This window comes from Hesperophylax consimilis, chromosome 7, assembly GCF_061612785.1.
Source record: "Hesperophylax consimilis isolate HC1 chromosome 7, BYU_Hcon_1.0, whole genome shotgun sequence".
Lineage (NCBI taxonomy): Eukaryota > Metazoa > Arthropoda > Insecta > Trichoptera > Limnephilidae > Hesperophylax > Hesperophylax consimilis.
The window spans coordinates 16,987,788-17,007,739 of record NC_142842.1 but is presented as its reverse complement, the minus strand read 5'-3'; the positions used below and the strand labels follow the sequence as shown (position 1 = coordinate 17,007,739).

Genomic DNA, 19,952 nt, shown 5'->3' with positions numbered 1-19,952 from the left:
TACCAACCGAAGAAGCTACGAGTATGTGAAGAATTAATTTATATTTTAGGTTGGGCTTTACGACGCCCCACAGTGGGCTGAAAATTGTCTTTCGTAGACATAGAGACTTGAATTTTCAAGGGTATTTTTTTGGATAGAAACGGATTCTGCTGATCATGACTATGCTATAAAATTTGGTACGAAGCAATTGCGTGTACAAATAAAGGAGTTATCATTTTTTTAAAGAAAAAATTGTATGGCACTGACATTAAAAATGAGGCTATCTATGGAATCATAAGATTGGCCATTCTATCCTTACACACCATAGACTAAATACAACTAGACTAGCCGTAACCATTGAAAAATAACCCCAACACAATTTTGTTTTGGTTCACGTGCACATTTATGAAAAGGCGCACGCATGGTGTCGCAATGCGAAATTGCAACTGTGCATTGCGTTTTACCTTTTGTTGGTCTAGAGTTAAGCTATTTTGCTTATCAGCTATGCTGGGCAAGTTCATTTTTTCAATCACAAAAATAACCCAGTTCCAAATATTTTAGATTGTACCTATAGCGGACTTTATTTTAGGAAATGTAATCAGCTATCTGAATACAAAAAAATATAAATACCTTACCGATAGATTGAAGGCAGCGCATTAACAAATATCAGAAATTAATAGAATTTCACCAACGACAAGTAAATTTTCTGACGTCATCTTTCAAACTAGTCACAATAATGACGTCATGCAGTGTGTTATACGCTTTTAACGAATACATATAAACAATACTACATGGCACGAGCATGCCACGTGATAATTATTGATGTGTTGGTTAAAATCAAGCGTTTTTATTTGATACTCGCAAAAAACTTCAGAAGTATGGGTTATTTTTTAGTCTTGTCTCTATTCAGGGTTATATTAAGTCCACAATTATTTGCATGTTAAATTATATGAAAAAATCGCGTCGTTGAGTAATTTATTTTGTTTACTTTTTTAATTACATTTTTCTTTTCATTGAAAAAATATATATTACAAAGTATTTATATGCGCCCTTGAGGTGTTTTTGCACAAAAACTGCGCTATAAAAGTCATCCAGGTATTATTATTATTTATACTTACCTTTTTTACTATAACTATTGCTGTAGAGGTGATGAAGGTGGTGGAAGATATGTTACATGAAAAGGAACGTTCATGTAGGCTTAAAATGTTAGGTACAGGAATAAATATTTTCTATATACTTTCCGATAATCATTCTTAAAATGTCTTATTTTCGCTTAGGTTTCCCCACAAACCGAGAAAAAATTGAGAAATGGATATAAGCAATTCGGATTCAATTTTGTGAAAATAACTGGGTAATATTTATTATATATATTGATATTGATACTACATTATGTCTTAGCAATATTAAAATAAATATCCCCAATTCGCATTGTTTAAGGCGCCATAATATTTTTCACCTGAATACATTTATAAATAATATCGCCTACTTTAGCCCTCTGACCCAGATGTGTCGACTATATAACAAGATAGAGTGTGCTGAAATAGATATTTTCGTCGATAATTTGTACGGATTCAGAAAAAAAGTTCTGGCGCTATTAAAAAATATTAGCTAATTCATTGTGTCAATTTTCTCTCTATGCATACCTCTCGTATTTCTTATGCCTCTTACCACTTGTAATAATGTATAATGTAATGTGTTACTTGAGCGAGCTTGTATATGATTGTGTATTTTATTTTTATTTTTTGATGTTTTTGTTTTCTAATTGCATGTATCTGTATTTAATTGTATGTATCTGTATTTAATTTATTGTATCTTTATTTAATTGTAGATTTTTGTAATTGTACAATAACTGAGTTTTTATAAGTGGATTGTTCTCACGTAAGTGTGATCATCTGTAAAACCCAGTATAAATAAATAAATAAATTTAAAAATACGGAAAAAAGAGTATTTGCATTTATTTTTAAAAAAAGCGGATTGCAGGCCTTTAACGAACGAAGGATTCTGGTTGAAATTTTAGTCAATTTCGAATACATTAATTATCACGATGTCGGAACAGAGTTTTTCTAATTTATTTAAAAAAGGGGTTGCAGGCCCTTAACGAATGAATTAAAAGGTTTCCTGTTAAATTGTTAGTAAATTTCGAATACATTAATTATCACGATATCGGAACACGTTGACCGTACCATCATCAGGAAACCATGTGTGCTCAAATCATTTTCATCCCAAACGTTTAGACTGCAATTTCCTTCAGGTCCTTTATAATCTTTGAGCATGCTGTGTGGAGGAGAGAATGTAATATATCCACAAATTAGATTTTGTTGCTTAATCTGAGAAAGGTTATTTTAATTACTGGTTGTTATTGTCTAGCTTTGATTAAACACCATCTATATATTTCACAAAAACGGCACTACAAAAAATAAACCGAATAGGCATTACTCTCAATTTTTTTGTATAATTTTCGTTGGCTTACTAGATTACCTATATTTATCATATAAAATATAAGATCTGTATAATTTATTATCTGTAAAAGCCCTATGGGCGTTTAAATAAATAAATAAATAAATATATTCTGTTTTAAAATGCATGCAAAATCCCGGCTGGGGATAAAACCAAATAAAATAAAATGATGTCATGTCACAAAGTGATTGGTTTCTTCAATAATTATATACCATTCTATATAAATAAAATTAAAAATTAGAAAAAAATCCCATGCACAATATTAAAAATGTAAACGTTTTTGGTTCTATAGGACCTGTACAGAATTCAAAAACACAAATAAAATAAATTAAAACCATTTTGTATTATTTATTAATTATTTTCCTGATTCAGCCCTCATTCAGCACATAAAATTTGCTGAAGTATTAGTTTCTTTTTGGCTTTATGTCCATATTACAACACCTCTGAGAACAAATTCTCCGTGGTTTTGCTTACGAGTTTGAACGCTTGTACAAATGTACAAGGAGTTTAAACAGAGTTGGGTTGTTAAGTTCATCTCCATATTTGTGACGCACGCTGTCTCTATTGGCTGACAAATGAACAAACTACATGATGAGATTTTAGGAATAACGTTGTGCGGTGTTTTATATTGTATGGAACACGTGTTTATATTATCTAGGCTTTCTAAGCGAGGCGGCGGAATTCGATGGAGAGTTGAATTGTGAAATTACTGCTACGAGGGGTTATTTTTTAAATGAATTTAACTAGACAGGGCTAATCTAGTATTATACATCAATGTTACACACAGATATATTACTATTTATTTGTAATTTTTTGACATACTTCGTTTTGTGGCGCAACTTGCGATTTTTTTATTTTAAATCCTCAAAGTTGAAAAAAACACTTTTTAATGTTGATGATTTATTTTAATGCTTATGCTTTACATATGAGTATGCTTTGTCTGGTTTAAAATATTTTAAGGTTAAGGTTAATTATTAATTAATTTATTTAAGGTGTAGTGACATTTGTTTAAAATAAATGTTTTTAGTGATGATTTAAATTTAAGTATGTCGGTTATTGGTTGATGCTACGTGGAAGGTTGTTATATACTTTAATGGCCACGTAGTGTGGTCCTTTTTGAAATATAGTTTTGTTTGCTTTTGGGATTAATAAGTTTTCTGTGAACCTTGTAGCGTGTTTATGTGTTGATTTTTTTGTGGGAACTTTTCTGGGGATGATTGAACTAACAGGCATAACTCCATTATATATATATGTCTGTCACTGTCAGATGTTAGATATTTTTAAAAATTGATCTACACGAATCCCGGTGATCAGAGTTTGTAATTTTTCGTAGGCTGATAAAAGGATGATAAAAGATTCATTCTTTCATTTCATTAATTATTTATTTAATTCATTCTTTTATTTATTCATTCCACCGAAAAAAAACGAAATTCATATCGAGGTGTTTAAAAAAAATATTAAAACATTAAACTTTATGTTTCACTTCTAAACAAGAATATTAAATTCTGAAGCCGTTACTTCAAAATTAACATTTTGACTTTCTGGATGTTGCATTTTAGTATGTTATTTTGTTTAAAAAGTATATTTATTTTCTTATTTTATTTTACCCACACACAAGCAGTGCCTCAATGGGTTCCTTACTTTTGTTTAAATTTTTTAAGTATAAAAAAAAAATTCCTTTAAAAATGTTAGTATAAAAATTATATTATTTGTATACTTCCTTACTGCAATGTACTTACTACAACACATAATACATCAACCTTTAATATGATTAATAATTACAATAAAGTACTGTTTATTCCTCTTTCAACAACAAGCTAACGCTTCCATGGAAGAGTAGTATTCAAATCTCATAATATGCAGAAACCTAGTGAAAATCCTCTTTCAAATTTACTTACCTTATTTCGTTAATATATATATTTAAATGTATATATTTCACTCAGGAATTATTTCATTTGCAGTTGTGTAAATTGCGCAAACCTACCTTTGACAGGCGCTAAATATACGCATGGTATATTTCGCATCTACCTCACACGAAACATTTTATGTTTGCGCTTTCTAAACAGATTATCTGCAATTTGCGTGTCTTTGCAGTTGTGTAAATTGTGGAATCTTTCGACGACAGGCGTAAAATTTACGCCCTCAAATAACCCCTTGGCATTTATCTAGGTAGTTATGTAGCCAACAAGAATCTATCAACACATTAAAATACTACAAAATGATACATATCTCTAAATAAATGATAATTTTTTTTTGATAAAACTTAAAAAAAAAGTGTTATTGCCACAGACATAGGAATTAATAGACGAGAAGATAATGGCGAGGGGTAAAATCAACTGTTGAAGAACGAAGGGAGTAAGGCTGACTGTGGTTCGTCAATAAATCAATCTGACAGTAAATAGGCATCTCGCATTATAATATCACCATTTAGTTCTTAAAAGTAAAATCTGCTTTTGAATGAATAGACATTTCTACATGGGAGCGCAAATTACTCGCCACGTTATGAACTAATTTGCGAAGTCCAAATTCGGCAAAGTAAGGCAGCTTCTATTTTCAGAGTCGTAGTTAGTTTCAGAGTATTTAGTTAAGACACTTTTACAAATGTCTCATAATTTACTTACCCCAGTAAACAACGATGAGCACACTTGAGAATCGCTACATTGTGATGTGATAGTATATGTTTCTAAAACTGATCCATATAATACGGTGTGAATAAGCTTAAAATAAAGTAAAATAATGCTTACTTATGGAATGTAATACGACAATTGGGTTAATTCTCTTTTTCACATCTATTTTTACAAGTTTTCATATCACAAGTCAACATTTTGCCGTGTTATTTCGTAAAATGAACCGATGATGCCTCGACCATAGTTTGCACAAGAATGATGACGTCACGTTTTCAAATTTCACTTGAGGCCATATGCGAGCCCAGCCGGCTCAATGGAACCGGTATGGGGAGTGGGGATAATACGCTTTTAATCACTTAGGGCAGGTCTACTAATATTCATATGTCTATGGTTATTGCCAATAATATATTTTAATGTATTGTTGTTGTAGTTACTTCGTACATAATTTTAGTTGTTTGTGGTCACTTGTGAAATTGTAATGATGCGTTTATTGTTATCTTCTTCTTCTATCTTCATCTAATATTGTAAAGGAGATCGTCTGTTTGTGAAGGCGGGCGGGCATTCGAGGATTTGATTTGCACAAATCTACAGGTTTCATTCCGAGATTGATGAAAATTTTCACACTTGACCATCAAAATAAGAGGAAGGTCACTGTGTAAATCCGATTTCTAAAAATTCCCGGTAATGTAAAGCCCGGGCAATGCCAGCGGGGATTTCAGCCAGTAATATATTAACAGAGTGATAAAACATAATACATATTGATAGAAGTAAGATCGTCAGTAAGAGTACAGCAGACAGAGATATAACAAACCGTCCAATAACGGTGTACAATTGATCTGCATAAGGGTAAATATATAATATATGTTTCATGCTGATAATTTATACCTCCCTGATTGAGAATAACTCATGTTTACGGAATATACGAGTATTTATAAATTTTGCAAGTTAGTCTGATTAGGTAGGTAGGTGAATTCCTAATAATAGGCTATTATTGCCAGCTAATAGGTATGAAGTACGAATAATAATAATAAAAACAAATCTGGTTTGACTTGGACGTTTTCAATATTTTAATACAAAGACGGAAGACTTGAAAGTTTATTTATTTAAGCTCACAACATAAATATAACTCAACGTCAGTCACATGGATGGCCGGTGTTTTTTTTGCACAAATCAAAGCATGTTATTTTTGATGTCACTTTGCGGTCCCTGTAAAGTGGATAGTATCGCATATCACTAGACTAATACATATAACATAATACTGTGTTTTTGGTCACTTATTCATCAAACATTTAAATATTTAGGAAGCTTATTCATCAAACATTTAAATATCTAGAACACAGTTTTAAAATATAACAATGTATCGTCACAAAAATTGATTTAACGCTATGAGCAGTATTTAGGGTGAATATTATCATAATTTTTTTTTAAGTTTCTTTATTCATTGAATTGATTGTTACATGCATTGAGGATTTTTTCGACCACCATGCTAGGCACATGCCTGTGTTATAGTTACGCTGTTATGATTACAAAAATCAATATAATTAAATATTTCCCCCCTTTAAACATAAAATCTATATTATTAAATATTTCCCCCTCTTAACCATTTAATTAAATATATCCCCCTTTTAACCATAAATTCTACATAATGAAATAATTCCCCCTTTTAACCATAAATTCTACATAGTTAAATATTTCCCCATTTTAACCAAAATATCTATATAGTTAAATTTTTCCTCCTTTTAACCATGAATTCTACATAATTAAATATGTTTCCCCTTTAACCACAATATCTATACAATTAAATGTATTCCCCTTTAACCGTAAATTCTACATAATTAAATATTTCCCCATTTTAACCATAATATCTATATATTTAAACATTCCCCCCTTTTAACCACGAATTCTACATAATTAAATATTTTCCCCTTTTAACCATAATATCTATATACTTAAATATTTCCCCCTTTTAACCGTAAAATCTATAAATTTGAGATATTTTGCCTTACCTACTTTACCTTTTCCCTTCTTACTGTACATGATTGAATATTTTAAAAGCTTTGGTTTGTGAATACCGCACAAGAGTCCCAATTGCGTACAACTGTTTGGAGCCAGTGGGATTAAGGCATTCCCATGTACGCAATATTGTGAGGCTGAAAGAGGATGGAAGAAGAATAACACGTGGAAGGAGAAGGTTACAAAGCATATTGATATTCAGATTTGATCGCCAAACACGTCTAAAGTCATTTCAAGCAACGTGTTGTTTTTGATTGGTCACCAGGCCATAATAGTATCTAAAATTTATTTCAAGGATTACTTTCCAGGATATAAAACATGAAATAACTCAGCATGTAAGCAGATATTTATAACTAACATATAAATGAAACTTTCAAAATCAGGCTTGTAAAATAACAACACGGATTTTTACTTCTTTCGTGGAATAATTTAATTTCAATCAATAATTAAGTAGGTACCTAGACTTATTTACTTACTCATATAATAACGTTTATATATACGTAGTATTATACAAATGAACAAAATCAATGTTTAATTTTATGTCCACGTTTTAGCTACTTTTAATTTTAGACATATATTATTTATTCATGTGGCAAGTGTCAAGCCATTATCAAATGGAAAAAAATAGCCGTTTGTACCACACTATCGCCATTGATGTGGGTTTTATAATAATATTCACGTTCACTTCGGTCTCGGGGGATGAAATTACTCTTCATTCCTATAAAATTTGTAAAATGTGACTTAATATACTTTGCTCTGAGCTCTAGAATTTACAAAGTTACCTAAAAGGTATACATAATCTATATACATACAAATGAATGTTCGTTTGTTCAAAATCTTAAATCTTCGAAAGTTTTTCACCGGTTGCTTTGAAATTTTGACACAACTTTGCATTCGAATACGCGTGCGTTTTTATATACCTGTATTATATAAATATGTCACCTGTGACACATATAAAAATATTTTTTTTAAAACAGCGCACATCTGTTGGACAAACGCGCTTTTTTAAATCTGTTAACATATTTAAAAAAAAATGCATTAAAATAAAAAAAAAATTAATGACCCGATGCTTTTTTATTTATTTAGTTCACTAAAAATCTTTGGGACATATTAAAAAAATAATTAGGTACATATATTAATAAAATTCTTTGTATATTTTTTTATGGAGTTTTAATATTCTTTGGTTTGGAATCAAGAATTTGGTAATTGTATAAAGTTTAATGGTAACTGGTTCTTACCTACTACTATAATTAATACCTAATGATAATAATAATTATTATTATCAAGTTGGTATCTAATAGTATGGCTCGAGTAATAAAGCTGTCGACTCATTGCCGCTTTGAAAGACAATACTTCTGTCGGCAGATGACCCGACAGTCCTCAAATAAACATTATATTGCCCCTTCTTTTTATTTAGATAGTACGACATACTCATCTTCTTTCTTATTCACTTTGTTCTAAAAAACTACCGACAATACGTCATAAAATATCATATCACAAATAATAATTATTAGCGCCATTTTGTGTAAAAATTCATTTTAGTACCTACCTAAATATCGTTAAACGCACTTTTTAGGTGTCTCAGAAATTCAAATGTAGTATTCGCGTCAAATGGAATATCAGCGCCATTTTTTTTAACATTACATTGCATTAGTACAATTTTGTATAAATGGCATTGAAGCCAAATCTAGGGTGAGGGGAAATTGCCTTGCAGCCATCTTGTATGACTAACGTTTGAACTGATTTGTATGCAAAGTGGTGTATTATTAAGTATTTTGTTTTTCTCAAATACAAAGCCACTCTTTTACGTCGTATTTCCCAAAAAACTAAACATTTTCCATTAAAGCTCTCTTTCAGTTTTCAGAAGAGACTACTAATTCAGCAGGTATGAACCTTAAGTCTCTCGTAATTACAGTAATATTATTATTTGATTGCATAAAATTAATCGTAAGGATTATATAAGATTTAAGTACCATTATACCCGCGGAACGACACGCATAATTTTGCTAGAAGCAAAGAAATATAGGTATGAAAAAAGCAGTTCGTTAGTTCCTCTTTTGACAACTTGCAGAGGAAAGTATCTATGTCATAACGTCTGTAATAACGTTTTGACTACAAGTTCACTTTACCCTTTTATTAGCATATTTAAAAAAATAAACAATGTATAGAGGTAGGCACTTTGCACCTACTTATTACTTATGCAACAAAGTTTAATAATCATTCAATTATATACCAAGAAACGCATTCATAGTCTGATAGTTTTCTTCTGGACTAATCTATCAATCCTAAAGGTCAACTGATAAGCATAATGGACATGTTGTTACGCATATCAGTTGATCACAATATCTTAAAAAGCTGTAAAGGGCCTAGAATCAGGGTTTAACGGGAAACATACATTACATACAATCGTCAAAAATAGAAGATGACCGGCGTTAGTGACAATGTTACATTCATGTAGGTGAAATAACTTGCCTTTAATCAATTAATCTCTCAAATAAGATGTATACATTTATCCCGTATGCATCATTGGTTCATTATAAGGTTGCCTTATAAAGTTATCTCTATGTATTTGACTGTAGTAATTACTATTGTCGCTCTGTTGGTACTGTTGGGACCTGGTAAAGAAGTTATTATTGCTGTACATGTTGCTGTTGGGGTCACAGCCCAGGACTAGACCGTGGGACGGAGCACTCTGGGGGCCCTGCGGCTGAAGTGGGCCCTGAGGGGACAGGGGGGGCGGTGGAGCCCTATCTGAACCCATCCATGATGTCCCGACACCTTGTTGAAATGTGAATGGCCATGTCTGAAAAAAAAATTTTATTAATTAAGGCGAATGTATACCCAACCACACATCAGTTTTAATTCTTACCACCATTAATAGATCAATTAATCGATATGTATATTGTTAATTACATTCTTCGTCGATGGATCGATTAATTGGTAATAAAGACAATTACAATTGAGCGGTGGGTATGGGTACCGCTGCCCCGGGAACCATTCATTAGAGCAGATTAGCAGAGTGTCCGGATTCATGGGGTGAGGATTGTCTAGGTTTTGGCGGCGTATGCGTCTGCCCGTCTACTGTGTTGCGGACCGGATTTGGAGAGACTGATTGAGGGAGATCTTTTTACCTCTCCACCAGGACTCTCTCGACCATCTACTAATTACTCGACCCATCGCCCAGCACCGCAGTGGGAGGGATGAATTCAAACTTCTGTCACTCCTGGTCACATTTACCCTTAGATTCATACCCACCCCTCACCCCCTTTTCTTTCCCATATCATCCTCTCCTTTTTCTTAAACAACCACCTGAGAGATTATTATTCTCAGGCCCTTCTGTTTGGAGATAATGTAAAAAAATAAGAAAACATTGCTCGGGTTGTTATTGCCGTCGGGAACTTACCGAGCCATTGAGTACACTTACACAACATTTTTGGTTTTCACTCGTTCAGTCCCGTAGGTTGTAGGTTAAGCATTGAAGAAAGAATACGCGAATTTCGTATTAAATTTTCAATATTATTAACAAAAACATCTATTTTAAATATCTTAATAAAAAATTGGTTTGACTGAGAGCTGAACCTTCCTATCCAGGAACTGGCGTTGACAACTCTACCGATCAAGCCAAATACCGATCAGGTAGGACTAACGTTATTTCGCATAATAACTGCTGTAATGTTATCCGATTGTAGAGAAATGCGTATACGTCCGTGTGTATGTACGTGATTGCTACCAAATTGAATTTTGATAGAATGCATTATCATTGATAACGAGTATATCTGCAGAGTTTCAGCTTAATCGGATATCGGGAAGTGTGTTAATTTCCAATTTAAAGATTTGCATTAATTCATTACCGAAAAAAAATCGTAAAGACTTATAATCAATTACATTGTGGTTTATAACTTGTCCCAACAAAGAATATACTCCAAAACAAAGTTAAAACAACAATACAATAAAAAAAATATTAATATGTAAAAATTCAGCCTTCTTATGTTTGTGCTAGCAAAATTCGAAAAGTAGTCAACCGATATCGTTGAAAATTTCAAAGTTTGTTCTTATTAGTGCCAGGAGTGGTAGGAATGGTAGAGAAGTCGGGGACGCAGGAATGAGATACGGAGTCGAATTAAAATCGATTTAATGTAGTTTTTTTAACAGTAACATTGTGGTATACAGTAGTGAATGGTGGAAGAAGTCAGAGACGCCTGAGAAAGACATTAGCAATAGCGAAACATGCAAATACTTTTTTATTATCTTCGAAAACTTCGCCAACGATCAAATTAAATTTTAAATCCCTGACTGTTGGTATTTACTAAATATTAAGTAAGTGCGTGCACCGTATGTTTTTTCATATCGTATAAGATTTGTAAAAAATGTGAGCGACCACCCAAAAAAAGTTATACACACTACGGAGCTTTTGTCAGACGGAGCTTCCGCCAAACCGCACCATTACTGTCGGCCTAAGAATGGCGGCCGCTAGGAGCCTAATTTCTTTGTGGAGTTGTAAAACTGGCATAATAAATACACCATAAAGTTCAGTAAAAAGTGTATATTTAAACAACAGCTGTGTGCATTTGTTCGGACCACGCTTTTGGCTTTACGAGTATCTAGGTAAATTGTAAACACCAAAATGAAATACAACAATTGTTTCGGAGTAGTCTTTGTTTTCTTACATGAAACCCTTTTAAAATGTTCCCTGAGTCTTCTATAAAGGGCGTACATAAGGGGGGAGTTTATTTCGTCAGAAAATTAAAAGGAATATAGTACTCGTAAATTACGTTCTTTGAAAATAGGACCATATTATTTGCACCATTTCTTTAATCATTGTGATGTATATAATAAGTTGTGGTAAATAATTTTAATAAATTTTCCACCCACCCCCCTCTATACTTTCTACCAGGCCGAACCCCTTCCCGGCTAAGTAGCTTAGGCTCGAATACCCACATGTGAATGCTATAGCTATGCCCTTGTCTTCTGTACTTCTATAAAGTGTCAACTTTACTATGCAGCAGAAAATAAGCTTGTGTTATAAGCCGTCAAAATATTCAAATGGCGAGTTGGTATTAAGAAAAATTATACAGCGTCTTCTATCTGGAAAATCTAATTTAATCCAATGTTATTCTAATCATGTGCTGTGGAGCTTTAAATTTCCATTTAACTGTTGCTCCATAAGTTTATTCCATATTTTTCAATTGCCCAATGAGAAAAACGTGCTCCAATTTACACTGAGAGTCAAAGTAAAATGTTAAACAGTCGGTTGAATATGAATCATTATCTAAAATGATGCTGGAATTTACACTGAGAGACAAAGCAAAATGTTAAACTGTCAGTTGAATATGAATCATTATCTGAAATAATGCTGCAATTTACACTGAGAGACAAAGTAAAATGTTAAAGTGTCAGTTGAATATGAATCATTATCTGAAATAATGCTGCGATTTACACTGAGAGACAAAGTAAAATGTTAAAGTGTCAGTTGAATATGAATCATTATCTGAAATAATGCTACGATTTACACTGAGAGACAAAGTAAAATGTTAAAGTGTCAGTTGAATATGAATCATTATATGAAATAATGCTGCAATTTACACTGAGAGACAAAGTAAAATGTTAAAGTGTCCGTTGAATATGAATCATTATCTAAAATAATGCTGCAATTTACATCGAGAGACAAAGTAAAATGTTAAAGTGTCCGTTGAATATGAATCATTATCTAAAATAATGCTGCAATTTACATCGAGAGACAAAGTAAAATGTTAAAGTGTCGGTTGAATACGAATCATTATCTAAAATAATGCTGCATTTTACACTGATAAATTCTCAGGTGAGAATCAATTTGAATGTTTTATTTAAAAAAATGTTAATTTACGCATCCGCAAATGTTGTATTTCATAATAATATTTTAATTCCAAATTAAAACGTCTTATCAAATCTCAGCACTCCAAATAAACATAAACACTCATTTTTATGTAAATAAACAGAGTGAAGAACATCTTAGCTGGAATGCAAAAAAAGTTGAATTTATAAAAATCATACAAAAAACACAATGGCCCGTGCCAAGGCGTTAAACATCGGTGTTTAGACTATTCTGTTATCCTTCGAAAGCGGGAAATGAACCATATGGTCCAACTGGTCGAGACACGATATTCATCTTACCAAGTCAAAAATAATCCGAAGATTGAATCTATTTTTTTTTCTTAAATTTATGACGAGATGATTTTCACGATCAGAGTGCGATTTCATTGAATAAGAAAAAGGGGAGCATTTTTATTGTATTGTTTATTCACGATATTGATGTAAGTTTTGTGATTCACTTACAGATAGCTCATGGGCGTACCGACAAATTGGCAGAATTCGGGGCAAATTGGCGCAATGGAAAATAGTTTCCCCTCAGGGCATATGTCCTCTTTGGGGATGCTGTGTGGAGGGTCTTTTTAAGGAAAGGAGTTAGACTATGGCAGATGTGTTGGCTATCCAATAAATGGGCAGCGGTACCCAAATGAGACTTCCAAATTAAAACTTGTAAACTCGTTCTACGAATGTTTTGTTAGCGAAATGTTCCAAGTTACAGATTTATTTTATAGCATAGGTTTACATGTAGGGAATGAATCTAAATGCATTAAAAACTTAGTTTATTGGCTGTTAATAGACATAACTTTTTAAAAATAATTTAAAATAGAACTAAAGTATTTGATATTAATTGCGCTGAATTCTCTCTTTAGCTCTTGTACAATAACTTGTTCTTCTTTTCCACAACTAGTTCGGTAGTTTTGTAATGCATCAGGGTTAAATATTTGTAGAAACACTTGAAATTTGTAAAAAAATATCCGCTTTTATGCAACTTTCGTTTCTACTCATCAAGTTTATATGAGCCTATGAGTGCGTTGTATTATCATTTAATTTGGTGAATATGGCCAATCCAAGATATACAGTTAGTTATTGTCCTTTTTTTATATTAACTCCACACAGGAGGCCCTGAAGAAAATAATTTCCCTCAGGGCCTATGTCATCTTTGGGGATGCTGTGTGGAGGGTCTTTTTATGGAGAGGAAGGAGTGAGGCCGGCAGCTCGTTCCACAGCCGAGCTGTTGAACTTAAGAACGAATCGTAGAAGCGACCCGTTCTCACGTGACAAATGTCAACCGTGTACAAATGTTGGGCGCGCGTTTGGCGTGTATCCCGACTACGCACTGGTGCCGAAGGGATCAATGACGCTAGTTCCTCAGAGCATCTTCCATTGTATTACCGATAGAACAAGGACAGCATACCTACCTGACTCCTGTGCTCTAAAGATTGCAGTCCGTTTGTTAAGATTGGGGAATCTATCAAACGGACCGCCCGTTTTTGCACGCTCTTGAGTCAAGGGTTTTTTTCAGGTATTTAGGAGCTCCGGACCAGAGATGGCTGCCAAATTCGACAGTAGGGCGCACTTGCGATTTGTACAGGGTCAGCAGTTGTGTACTATTAAAGTATCTGCGGGCCCTGTACAGTACGCCCAGCTTCTGAGAGGCCAACTTTACTCTGACTTCGATGGAGCCCCTGTACCTGAGCTGGTCACTTATAGTTACACCAAGCATATCAATGGAAGGCCTGTCCTGATATAATGCATTGGATGTTGGTACTCACCAGGTTCAGCGGTCTCCCTGTGTGATGCAACTCCTCGGAGGGCTGGTCCGCCAGGAGAGCGCGCAGATGGGCGATGTAGCCACTGGCCAGCCTCAAGGTGTCTAGTTTGGAAAGCTTTGTGTCTGCGGGAACCCAGGGTAAGGTTGTCTTTAGCCTGTGGAACAATATTGTGTAATTGATAATTATCTTGATAAAAAGCTATCTTTCTGCCACTTCAGCATTTTTCCCAATCAATGCTAATTCTATCAATGGGTAGATGTGCCTTTTTATTTTAAACGATTATTCTTTTGGGTCCGGACTCCACCCAACATTTTTTAAAGTTGTCCCTTCACCTCTGCTGCGGTTTTCCTGGAGACCTTGACCCTTCTGCCTCCGTTTTATTTTTAATTGAAACTTTTGTAAATAACATAATAATTTAGGTTTTGCACTTATTATTTTGTATATTATGATTTATATTGCTCTTTCATTAGAAGTATTTGCTTGTGGATGGAAGAGAAGTGTACATTTGGACAAATAAACATTTTAACAATACCTACATTATTTATTTTGAATTTCACGCCCTGCTGGGATACGTTTATATTTTCGAACACAAAGTTAATCTAAATGAGCGTCACAATACGAAAACAAAATACTATACAATGCAAGATAGAAAAAATAGTAAATTTAATAGTATGGTACACGCATAATTTTGTGAAATTGACTCCATTTCTGTTCGAATTAACCCTTAGACTCATTACACAATATGATGCGCGCATAATTTGGGCGTGACATATACTCGTACTTATATTATATGTTGGGTTGACACACTACGCTATAATCTTACTCAGGTGAGGGGGTGAGATCAATTGGGTAACTGCTACGGAATATTATTTCTTTGTATGGGATCTGTCACTTTGCCTGATAACAGTCGCGTAATTACGGCGTTCCGTAAATTGTTCTGACCCATTCTCCTGCCGTAGGTAGGAGAGGAGGTCGCATAATTTTCAAATATAGCCTGGCTAGCAGATCGCCACGCCCACATTTATAACACGTCATCTTTTTAGGTGTGACAGGTCTGTATGGGATTGTATAGCGAGCAATATGGAGTTTATATACAACGCTTTGAACTTATACCGTAATCTGTCACCCCCTTTAAGAATATATTGTGTACCTACATTTAAACAAAACGTGTCTCTTTTCTTTCAGAAAAATCTATTATTTTTCAGATCAATATACGACAATTTATTATTATGACCTACCTGCAAAACGCTTTGGACAGGACTCGCATCCTGGCTCTTTCTCTCGCGTTGGCTGCATTTCTTTGCTGAGGGGGGCAGCGATCATCTGTAACAATTTTAAATAATATTATTTGATTGATAACATAATGTACCAAAAACTGATTTTATTCTACAGCCGGATAAAAAGGTTTAAATTGATGTTTTGTAGCTAATTACAATATAAAGTATTATGTTGGCATTATATTGTCACACAATAATAATGTTGATGCTTCAAAGCTTGCCCATGGTAACTAAATTCCTCAAATGATATATTTTCGTTATTTTTAATGATAAACTCATGTTTACAAGACAAGGTTTTTTAAGCATAGCACAAAGAATAACAAATTATATATAAGAAATAATAGCCTGAAACACCCATACAAATTGTAAAAAAAAATCAGATGCAAATCAGCATTAATTGTTGAATGAAAAATACTAGTAGTAATTAATTGGCGGGTTCAGTATAAACTGATGTAGAGTAACGGTGGAGCAGCTGGCTGGCAATCAGAAGGTTCTGGGTTCAATTCCCGTCGGCGGCACGTATTTTTTTTCGTAACATTTTTTTCATTTGTTTGGGTATTTCATGCTAATAATTATTACTTATAATAGTTTGGTATATTTTCGGATTGCACTATAATTTTATAAATGTTATTTTAATTCGTAATAACTCTAATTCGTTATTTTTTATTATTGTCAGTTTCCTCAAATGCTGGCAGTACTCTTTTTGTGTAATTTAAATGTTTAATGTAATTAAAAGACGGTTTCTTCATAATGCTCCCTTGAGATGATATTTCACAAACAAACGAAAAATTGCCACGAAATTATAAAATAATTTCTTACCGTCGTTATCAAACTATCCCATCATTTACATTTGAGAGAAGAAAATAATATGCATAGAAAAAGCGTAATATATTAATATGATTACGTAATATATAGGCAATTGATAGAGGAGTAATAGCTACCCGATGATCAAAGTTTACAATCATATTTATATACCTAATTGCTTATAACGTTTTTTCGTGTTAAAGAAATATAGAAACTTATGTACTTACATTAAAATTAAATAAATTGATGATTTTAAACCCACAGGCCTCTGGCATATTCTGTCCAAATAAGTGTTTGTTTCCGTTTTACAATAAATCAAAATAAATGGAAAATTGTCGAACGTATCCAAAAAATAAAAGCTGTTTTTGAAAGATGGTATAATACGCGTTAAAATTTTATTTAAAAATATATAAGTATACATATAGTTTTAGAAATATTAAAACGCTGATCTAAAATTACTGATAGCAAACAAAAAAGATTTGATTATCACAACACATAGATAATTATAAATATTAATGTAAAATAATTTTTTTGTAGTTTCATACATTTTTCTCAAATTGCGTTTGGAACCGTAGGTTTCAGAGATGTGTTCATTTTAATTTTATATGGTTAATTTTTAGATTTGAATGTAAAACGTGGTGTTTTCTCTTTCTAACACCATTTACATCATATTTCTCACCACGGAAGTAACGAGTCCATATGAGCTGTTCCCAAAAATGAACAAATTAGGGAATAATTAGATAATGATAATCCTGAAAAATGTCCTGAAAATTATAATTTGTTAACATAAGAAGAAATTAAATGGATTCCATGAGTAATATACAAAATGAAGGGATGGAACTAACTTGAGGTTTGTGAAGCATCGTCATTATTCAGGAAATCATCATCGTCATCTGCGGTGAACATGTCCACAGGTGAAGTCGAGCGAATTCTTCGTCGTGGCATAATCACGTTATAATAACTATTTCATTTACGCCTATTCACCGCGCATAACTGTTCATCATCTTCTGAATTGATGCACAGAATTGTTTATATTCATCACAAAATAAAAATGAAAATCACAAAACTTCGAATAAGATTAAAGCATGAAAATTCAAAAGAAAATCACTGAAAAACACTTCAATTGATTGACGTCATGTCGCGCCAATTTCGTAGGCTTATAGATAGGTTTATTAATTCACTTGTAATAAAACCATAATTGGAAAAACTCATTATTAAACTCAGATGATACTGTTCTTGTTGAAATTATTATAACTATGAAAAGTACATCACTGTACTTTGATAGGTGTCATTTGCGACTTCGCAAGAAGTTTTTTCTAATTCAATACTAAATGGTGAAGTTGTCCCGTGTCCTGTCTGTTTGTTGGTTATTACTTAGCCACTAATCGGCGATGACGGCTGGATTAGTGTGCATTTAGTATTTAGTTTTGAGACGTGGGGTGGGGGCCTGAGACAAATGGGCGCAGAGTATATCACTAGGGGGTAGGCAACTGGGAGCAATTAAATCTTTCAGAGCTTCTAACATAAAATAATGAGTATTCAAAACATCTTCGCAGAACATTTTTTTTTAAATAAAACTAATGGGACAACTAAGAACTGAAAGAGTAGTTATTGAAGGACAGTGATAGAGTTGACAAAAATAAATTATACAAAATATAATAACTAATGAACATACAGAAGCGATTTATGACTATTTGGTTAAAAGGTTGAAAAAAATCATATTGTGATAGCCTAAAGTTTTTTTGTTCACACATTCTGGTCGGCGCACAGTGGCGGAAGTTTGAGCATTGGTGCGACGTTGCCCCCTATTCGGCATGTTTCCGAGATGATTTTTTATTTTATTAATGAATTCTCAATTAACCATTACCATGGAAAATTTCACTGAAAATAACATCTGGAACTCTATTAACCTGTAACCAGTTGCAGAACAGAAATATACGGTAAAGAATGTGCATTTACTCTACGGTATATAGGTGTGTTTGAAAGTGTACGGAATCAGGTTGTTTATGTAGTTATCATTAATAAAAGTAAAAAAATATATATAGTTATTAGTCAAATAATATTAAAAACATTGATTTAAAATAAATTACATTACTTTTTTCTTAACGTTGTTATCTTTAATGGAGTAGGAATAACAAACTTAAGGCTCCTTTTCTTCTAAGAAAGATTAACTTAATGCTATATTCTGTACTGGTTACTAATAGACTGTAGAAAAATATTAACTGCATTACGAAAAAATCGAAATCAATATTCTTTTTAAAAAACATAAGTGCCTAATACATATCAGTGCTTGAAGTAGGAATATAATAATATACAAAGCAGAAGTTACACGTTATTTTTTGTAAAGCTATTTCAAAGCATTAAATTTAAATTAATAAGAATTATCTAAAATTAAATAGCATTTCATATAAACGCTTAAAAACATCAATCAATCAACCATCAAATGGTTGAACGCTGAGACTGGTGTCGCGTCAAATCATCAAAATCCGCCACTGTGCGGAGCTGAAAACAACCGCTAATAAAAAAATAAAAATGTTTTGTTTTTATGATGGTATAATAACTAGAGATGTTCCGACTAGTCGGCGACTAGTCGGTAAAGCCGACTATCCGGCCACTATAGTAGTCGTCGATTAGTCGGCGACTAATCGGCAAAGAGCGCCGACTATCCGGCTTCTTACGTTGTATGTATTTCTCAATAATATGAATGCGGGGGAACTACATGAAATAAAAACCTTGATTATATATTTTTATTTTATTTTATAATCAGTCTTATACATTAAAAAATGTAAAGCAATCTTTCTTTTGGTAATCAGTTTTTAAAATTACTTGCTTGTAAAGAAAACATAATTATGACATTTATTGTACAAAATTAGTACCTATCCTAATTAACATAAAAAACAACATAATATCTTCTTATCTTCAATGAACATTTATAAGTATTTCTTATTATTAAAATAAAAAGTAGATTTTTTAAGTTAACAAACTCAGTTATATGTATTAAAGCAAGATTGTATGTACAAGATGCACAGCAATATAAGTAGTATATATTATATATATATCCAAAAATTCTAAACATGAACTGTTTGATAAAAACAAAAAAATGAAAAAAAAACATATTTCTTATAACCATACCTACATAATCTAATCAAATCAAAGTCACAATTGTGACAACCAAA

General features: G+C 32.6%; 1 protein-coding gene across 1 annotated transcript; it reads right to left on the bottom strand.

Annotated features, from left to right (window-relative positions):
• Window positions 1–9,585: 9,585 nt before the first annotated feature.
• Window positions 9,586–17,731, bottom strand: HLH54F (basic helix-loop-helix domain-containing transcription factor HLH54F). The gene is made up of 4 exons (XM_089633775.1): window positions 17,622–17,731; window positions 15,934–16,018; window positions 14,696–14,849; window positions 9,586–9,879 (listed from the first exon to the last, which is right to left on the bottom strand). Exons 1-4 carry the CDS (start codon window positions 17,719–17,721, stop codon window positions 9,586–9,588), a joined length of 633 nt encoding a protein of 210 aa, XP_089489901.1. The 5' UTR covers window positions 17,722–17,731.
• Between the last annotated feature and the right edge of the window lie 2,221 nt (window positions 17,732–19,952).

Bases quoted from the DNA above. Each gene is read 5' to 3' on its own strand.
- HLH54F (XM_089633775.1), bottom strand. From the start codon at position 17,721: ATGCCACGACGAAGAATTCGCTCGACTTCACCTGTGGACATGTTCACC. The intron at 14,850-15,933 runs GTAGGTCATAAT...ATTGTTCCACAG, and splicing joins CTGTCCAAAGCGTTTTGCAG to GCTAAAGACAACCTTACCCT. The intron at 9,880-14,695 runs GTGAGTACCAAC...TTTTTTTTTCAG, and splicing joins CAGGGAGACCGCTGAACCTG to ACATGGCCATTCACATTTCA.